At 60.9% G+C, this 7,430-nt stretch overlaps 1 protein-coding gene across 1 annotated transcript; it reads left to right on the top strand.

Moving 5' to 3' along the window:
• Positions 1–2,934: 2,934 nt before the first annotated feature.
• On the top strand, positions 2,935–4,856 carry BHLHE23 (basic helix-loop-helix family member e23). Its single transcript, XM_004760114.2, has one exon. The coding sequence runs from the start codon at positions 2,935–2,937 to the stop codon at positions 3,616–3,618; it is 684 nt and encodes a 227-aa protein (XP_004760171.2). The 3' UTR covers positions 3,619–4,856.
• Positions 4,857–7,430: the final 2,574 nt, after the last annotated feature.

The raw sequence follows: 7,430 nt of genomic DNA, 5'->3' as shown, positions 1-7,430 counted from the left end.
AGCCACGGCTTAGCAGCTACTAAATACACCAAAAATAAGAGAATGAAGGATTCAAACAACACAGAGCATGTTGGGCATTTAAGTGGAAAGAGATCCGACCAGCCAGGAGCTTGTCTGGTGATGGAGAAGAGGGAGCAGAGCAGAAGGAAGTACTAGATCTCCTGTGGCTATTCCAGGTCAATGGCCGGACCACCAACCAAGGAGACATTTTGGGGACATAAGTCATGCAGATGTGTGCTGCACCTGCCTCCACGACATCCTGAACGGCCAGCAGGTGCCCTCTGTATGGGGGATCTGAAGGTCCAGCTGGTGGGGCAGGATTGGGGCATCCTAAGCAGCACTCGGGAGGACGTGGGTGCTGGGGTCTGGGTTCTAGGTATCCCATCAAGAGGCCACAACCCAGTAGATCTGTGTGCAAACCGCCCCACGTCCCGGCACCACCAATGCAGCTCGTTATGTAAAATATGCTATTCGTTAGCGAAGTTTGAAAGAAAGAAACAGCTGAAGCATCCTGAGGGCTATGGACCATGAGAAGCAGCCCCTTGTGCTGTGGACGGGGACTCTCAGGTCTCCTCGGGTGGAGCGCAGTTTTCTGGGTGGCCAGCAGGTGGCAGCCCCTGACCAAAAACGGTGCATCTCTCGGCCCTTTCCGGGATTTGTGGCTGGTTTTCCACCGTCAGCCCAGTGGGCCTTCCTGAAGGCTGTTACCTGATCCTGCCCCCCGCCCGCAGGCCCACCCCTGCCTCCAGTCCTCCTCTGAGCTGGACGGAGGAGGGCTACACCTTAACCCCCTCCCCCCCAGAGGCCCACCTGCTGCTCCGGGCCAGCTTGTTTCAGGGTTCAAGCTTGGAATTTTTCTAAGTTTTTACTTTAACCCCCAGGTGCTCAGCACAGGTGCGTACCTTCCTCCCCATCACCTGCTTCCCCTGCCCCCCGCGCCCCTCCCCTCTGGTGGCCAGCCGCGCGTCCACCGGAGCTGAGGGTCTGTTTCTTGGTTTGCCTCTCTCTCTCTCTTCTCTTTTCTTGTTTGTTTCTTAAATTTCACAGAGGAGTGAAACCCTGTGGTAGTTGTCTTTCTCTGCCTGACCTGCTTCACTTAGCATAACACCCTCTGGCTCCGTCCGTGTCGTGACAAAGGGCTTCACTCTGCGTGGCCACGCACCACTCCACCCTATGCCTCCATCCAGGCCGTGTTTTGAAAGCCAGTCTCATCCACACCTGTGCTTGGTCACAACCTGCTCTCCTGCGGCACCCCTGGGTGATCAGACGCTCCCCATTCAGTATGTCCGTAGCACACCACCCCCCGAGCCCCCCGCACCTCCATCCAAGCCTGAGTCCCGGAGGCAGGACATCATCCGACTGCTCCTGTCGGCCTCAGGGTGCCTGTGGACTCAGCCCACTTCTCTCTGTGTCGCCTGTCACCCCTGACTGCGTGGCCAGGCCTGGGGGGACACCCAGGACGGAATGCCCCCAAGCCCCCTGACCACAGCGGTCTGTCGGGACACGTCCCTGAGCGCGTTCCATGATTGCTCCTGCTCTTCTACCTAAGACCAAACTCCCCAGTGTAGCTGCTCCCCCGACCCCCGAGTCCCTGGCCCCCTGCTGGCCCCCTGCTGCTGTCCGCCAACATGCCATGCTCCTTGGGACGGCTGTATGCCCCCACCCCAGCCCCTTGGCGGAGTTAACACCCACTCGCCCTCCAGACCACGGCCTCCTGTCCGCACAGGCTGTCCCCAGCGCCCGCCTGCACCCAGCCTCAGCCCAGACCCTTCTTACCCTCACCAGCTCTTGCCACCCACATTCGTTCTGGGCCAGGACACACCTGTGGGTGAGAACTGCCCTTCTGAATGCACAAGCGGGGCAAACTCGGGGCTCCAGTGTGGACAGACGCGTTAGCCGCCCCCCCCACACACACACCCGTCTAGCACCCGCCATCCCCCGAACTCCCCCACAGAAGAGCTGCCTGGCAAATAGAAACCCAGAATGTTCCCTCTCCGACCTTGGACAAGTGTAAACCGTGTACTTGGAAGACCGGGAAACAGAAACAAGAGGTTTACCCTAAAAAGGAAGTTTTTGTCCTCCAACTCCAATCCCAGCGGTTCATCACTACTCGGGGGAGTGTGGAAACCACCTCAGGACGGGGAGTCCCAGGAAGATGGGTGGGGGTCCTGGAGGCCCAGGGAGGTCCCCCCCCCCCCGCCCCGCGCCTCCAGGCCTGACGCCCCAGGGCTCGCGCCTGAGAGTGAGTGATTGGTTTGCGGACTCGGAGGCGCAGCTGAGCTCCGGCTCTGCAAGGGCCCCGCCGGGGGCTGCAGGCCCAGGCCGCCGGCAGAGAACCGCAGGCGACCACTGGGCATCTGCCCCAGCCTGCCAGTGTGCCGGGCTGTGCTGCGCGCTCCCCGGTCCCGCTGCGGCCCGAGGAACGGAAGTCGGGATGGCCGAGGCAGGTGCCCACGTGAGGCGCGAGCGTTCTGTGGTGGCAACCCCGAGGCGGCAGACCGAGACCGCCTGAGACGCCGAGAAGCCGCAGCCGCCCTCTCCACCCAGACCTCCAGCTCCCTCCATCCCAGCGGACCCCCACCCCGGCCGTCGGTCTCCGTCCGCCGCTGGAGCCAGGCTCGAAAAGAGGCGGTCACCAAGTCTCTTCTGATTGGATGGCCGCGAAGTCCCAGCGGGCGCCCCCGCACCTTAAAAGAGCGGAGTGTGTGGGAGCTCGAGCCCGGCCCGGCCCAGCCCTGCGCGGGGCGGCGAGGGGAGACGGGGACGAGCAGGACGAGGACCAGGACGAGGACCGGGAGAAGAGGAGGAGGCGACCCGGAGGCGTGGCCGAGGCGGCCAGAGAGGCCCGGCGCGCGGAGGCTCGGAGGCTCGGGGACCGACCGACAGCCGGACGGACGCGCGGCCCCGGAGCTGCGCCGCGGCGGACGCGCGGCCATGGCCGAGCTCAAGTCGCTGTCGGGGGACGCGTACCTGGCGCTGAGCCACGGCTACGCGGCGGCGACCGCGGGCCTGGCCTACGGGGCGGCGCGGGGGCCCGAGGCGGCCCGCGGCTACGGCGCGCCGGGCCCCGGCGGCGACCTCCCTGCGGCGCCCGCGCCCCACCCCGCGGCCGTGGCGGAGAGCAGCGGCGAGCAGAGCGGCGACGAGGACGACGCCTTCGAGCAGCGGCGGCGGCGGCGGCGGCGGCGGGGGGGACCCGGGGGCGCGGCGGACGCGCGGCGGCGGCCCCGGGAGCAGCGCTCGCTGCGGCTGAGCATCAACGCGCGCGAGCGGCGGCGGATGCACGACCTGAACGACGCTCTGGACGGGCTGCGCGCCGTCCTCCCCTACGCGCACAGCCCGTCGGTGCGCAAGCTCTCCAAGATCGCCACGCTGCTGCTCGCCAAGAACTACATCCTCATGCAGGCGCAGGCCCTGGACGAGATGCGGCGCCTCGTGGCTTACCTCAACCAGGGCCAGGGCCTGGCGGCGCCGGTGGCCGCTGCGCCCCTGACGCCCTTCGGCCAGGCCGCTGTATACCCGTTCTCCGCGGGCGCCCCGCTTCCCTGCCCTGACAAGTGCGCCGCCTTCTCCGGGACGCCCTCGGCGCTGTGCAAACACTGCAACGAGAAGCCATGAGCGCCCGGGCTGCTCCTCCTCCCGCACCAGCCCTGCATTTTACCTTGTGCCACCCTGCCCCGACTGAACCCCGCCCACCGGGAGAAGGCTGCCGGAGGTCGCTTCCAGCCCCCGCCCGCTGAACAGCGCGGGTAGGGCCGCCGAGAAGGTCGGAGCACGTCTGGGCACGGGTTTGAGCGCAAGAGCAGGGCACTGGCATCTGCGCCCTGGAGGCCGCAGCACGCCCACTGGACAACCTCCGACGGGAGACAAACCCTGCTTGTCTGGACACCGCCGCTCACCCTGAAAAAGAAAACCAGGACCACGTTGGGAGCAGGGACCGGCGTGACTCCAGGGGGAGTGGTCCTGCTGGTCGCCAGCACAGGGAGAGCGCTTGGCTGGGCTTGGCGGCTCCGGGCCCTGGCGTTGGGTTCTCCGGGGACTGCAGGGCTGGCTCCAGCCGGGTGTGCTCCCAACGACAACCGCTGGTGCCAGGGTAGTCTGTCTCCGAGGCTTGGCGGCCCCGCGCTCCTGCAGACCAGTGGCGGATGCACAGGGACCCAGCCCACGACTGTTTGCTAAGCAGCTGGACGTCGCCCTTGACCCTGGAAGACCCTGGGCAGTAGCTGAAGTCACAGTGTGTTATGTTTAGTTTCTTGCCTGCCTGGAGGCACGAGCCTCTGGGGGTGAGTGGATGCCAATGCTGGCGGCCTCCAAGTCTGCGGAATCTGTCCCCTAAACCGTCCCTGGACTCCCCGGCCACCACTGCTCATGCTGGAATGTCCCCGCCAGGGTGTGGCCTGCACGGAGTTGGATGGAGACCTGCCGCATGCCCTCTGCTCACAGGCAGTTGTACAGAGGACAGTCCCCACACTTGGCCTGGGCTATCAGGGAAGGGCCGGGTCTAGCCCCACTGACCTCCACACCAGCCCCCTGCGTGTTTCCAGGGGCGGAGGCCGGGCCATGGGTGAGTCGCTGGTGGGAGGGGCTGCTTCCTGAGCTGGGAAAAGGTGACGGGTTTGTCTCCTGGTGTTGGGGTCTGTCTCCTTGATGAGGGTGCACGGTGCAGAATTCTGCCGCCGTAGGGGTCCACACGCTCTGCTCAGCCGGCCAGCTACCCTGGGGACTGGGCTGTCCCAGCGCATTTGCCCTCCCGCCGTCCTGCTGCAGTATCTGGCCTTAGTAACCCAGTTTCCTCGGCCGGCGGCCGCTGCCGCTGCGCTAATGAGGAGAGGACCTCGGCCCTACAGAGCGGCCTGTCTGAAGCGTTTAACTTTAATTAATGCATTTCAAAAGGCCCTTTTGTATCTGCAAAATGAAGTGTGTGATTAAGCTTTATTCATAAAGACATATGCTTAATACTGGTTTTTGTTAATTTCCATATTTATATCTTCACTGTCTGCTTCTCCCTAAAACACTACGTTATCGGTTTTGCACATTCAGAAAGCTGGGAGCTAGGGGCTCTGTTTCGAATCCTGTTTAGGTAAGCAAAGGCAGGACAGCTGCGAACTCCAACGCCATTTACTTCCAGGACCATTTCAAAGTGCTCCTGAATCAACTTCATGAGTCACTGGTCATAACCTGAAACAGCGTTGCTCATCCTGGCTGAAACAGACGCCTCTGGTGCATCATTTCTATTTGGAATGAAGTTACAGTTTTGTTACAGTTTTAACTTAGTTTTTAAAATAATGTGATTAAATTTTAATACTATATTAAACACGATCACTGGTGGCTGAGGTTAGGTTCTCAGAGAGCTGTGCCGGTCTGGACCCCGCGCTTCTCGGTCAGAGCCTAGAAAGTCTGTGGGGGGCGGACGGCTGCTGTGTGAACAACCCCTCAGTAGATGTATAAAATATGAAGAAAACAGGGGAAGGAAAAAAAAATCTCTGCACCCCACCTTGAATGAAAAACATTAAGTTTTTAAAAGGACCATCTAATTAATCGTATGTTCTTCCATTTACTTGGTTTTCAAAAAAATGAAATGTGTTTCTTTTTGGCTGCTCAGTCATGTGCTACATGATCCGTTGTTCTCTCCAGAACGTCAGGCTGCCTCTCGCGGCGTGGAACAGAGCGATCATTCCGTACGTGAAATTAGGCTTTTCAACAAGGCTAACATAGCAACCTGCTCTAGCAAATACAAGTCATTTGGCCTCCCCCATTCTAAGAGCTCCCAGCACAAAAGGTCTGGTCCTCCACGGCCCCTGTGCCCCAAATACAGTGAAGCAGCCTCCCCGCTGGCAAGCCCACCGCTGTCTGGAAACATCCGACGGGGGCTCTGGGCAGGCACTCCAGAACGGCTCGGGCATCTAACCCCCCAGAGCCGACCCTTCTCCAGCGCTGGAGAGTTCAACAGGAGAGGGCTTTGCTTATAACGGAGTTTGAAACAGCCTTTTCCCCCGTGCTTGTTTTTAGAACCATCTTAGGGCAAGGGAAGGCGTACCTGCTGGTAGGTCTGGATGTGGTGTGAGGGAGTGTCGCAGTAAACCCGGGCCGGCCACACAGAGACCTGGCCACACATGAAATGGTAGCTTTTCTACTGGCTACGTAAGAGTAAATACATGAAATTAATTGTAATGACTTTTATTTATTCCCGTGCATGCAAAAGAGTGTTTCAAAACACAGTCAGTATCTTTTCATTATCAGGGGATATGGCACGTTCCTTTTTTTTCGTACTGAGTCTTCAAAACCCGGTTTGTCTTGCGCTTAGAGCTGCTCTCCGTTCAGACCAGCCCCGTTTTGAGGATCAGCGGCCACACAGGTTTGTGATGCCCACAGTGGACCCTGTGGCCTGAGGCAAAGCTCTGAGGGACCTTTGTTTTCTTCACGCTCATAATAAGCAGGAAATGCCCGCTGATTCAAGGAATAAATTCTAGAGCGAGACACATAGGAAATGCTTCATCGTTGCTACTCTTCCAAGCCTGGGTCACCAAGGCCAGCTGAGGCCCGGACAGGGGCGGGAATAGCTGGGGTCCGTTTTCTCCCACGAAGTGGCGGCCGTTTGTCTACAGTCACCCTTTCCAGCTGCCTTCCAGCAGCACGCTGGCCACCCACGCCCGGGCCCGGGGAGCCGGCAGCACGACGGCATTCCAGCCGAGGGGGTGTCAGGCAGCCAACAGTGCCTTCTTCCTCCATTAACCATGCCGTTGGGGGCCGCTGGCCGCTGCCGGAGCCCCTCGAAGACCGAGGTTCATTCAAAATCAGGCTGTGAGCCCGTGGAGCCCGGCTCGTGGGGGCTTGGGGCAGGCTTCCCTGACCCAGTGGCCTCCCCAGGGGGCCCTTGCTGGGGTGAGGAGAGGCTGGCTGGTGGGCGGAGGTCCTGTACCCCTGCCTGCATTCCCTGACTGGCGCCTCCCCGGCCCGTGCGGGTGTGGACACGCCAGCTTCCCCGGCAGAGAGAGAAGCACAGGGGTTGGAAGACGGAAGTGGGGGTCCTTAGGGTCAGGCTAGTGACTGAGCGTTTCACGACAGACGCCCCTTCCTCTTCCTTTCTTTAAAATGACCGACAGCAAAGTTCTCCACCTCCTTTGGGTATTTTGGTGGGAACATTTTTAACTACTTGGTGAGATGCCACGGGCCCAGCACTTTCTGTTCCTGTGGGCTCAGGACATCTGACACCGAAAGATCTTTGTTTCCCTCCAGGTAGGAAACTCGCTCACCGAAAACAGCATCCCTGGTTCTCAGTACTGGGTAACGGCATCCACGCTCGGGGAGCGGAACTCCGTCCTCACCTAGCTCTGCCCCAAGGGACCCGGAGCTCAGACAGGCAAGGGCCACCGGCCCCCGCGCGTCCGCTCACAGACCCTCGTGTGCCAGTGTGTTGGCTTCTTGGTTGA

Source organism: Mustela putorius, unplaced genomic scaffold, assembly GCF_011764305.1.
Source record: "Mustela putorius furo isolate JIRA1106 unplaced genomic scaffold, ASM1176430v1.1 tig00003972_pilon_pilon_pilon, whole genome shotgun sequence".
NCBI classification, from domain to species: Eukaryota; Metazoa; Chordata; class Mammalia; order Carnivora; family Mustelidae; genus Mustela; species Mustela putorius.
The sequence above is the reverse complement of the archived record's forward strand: the minus strand, read 5'-3'. Positions and strand labels throughout refer to the sequence as shown.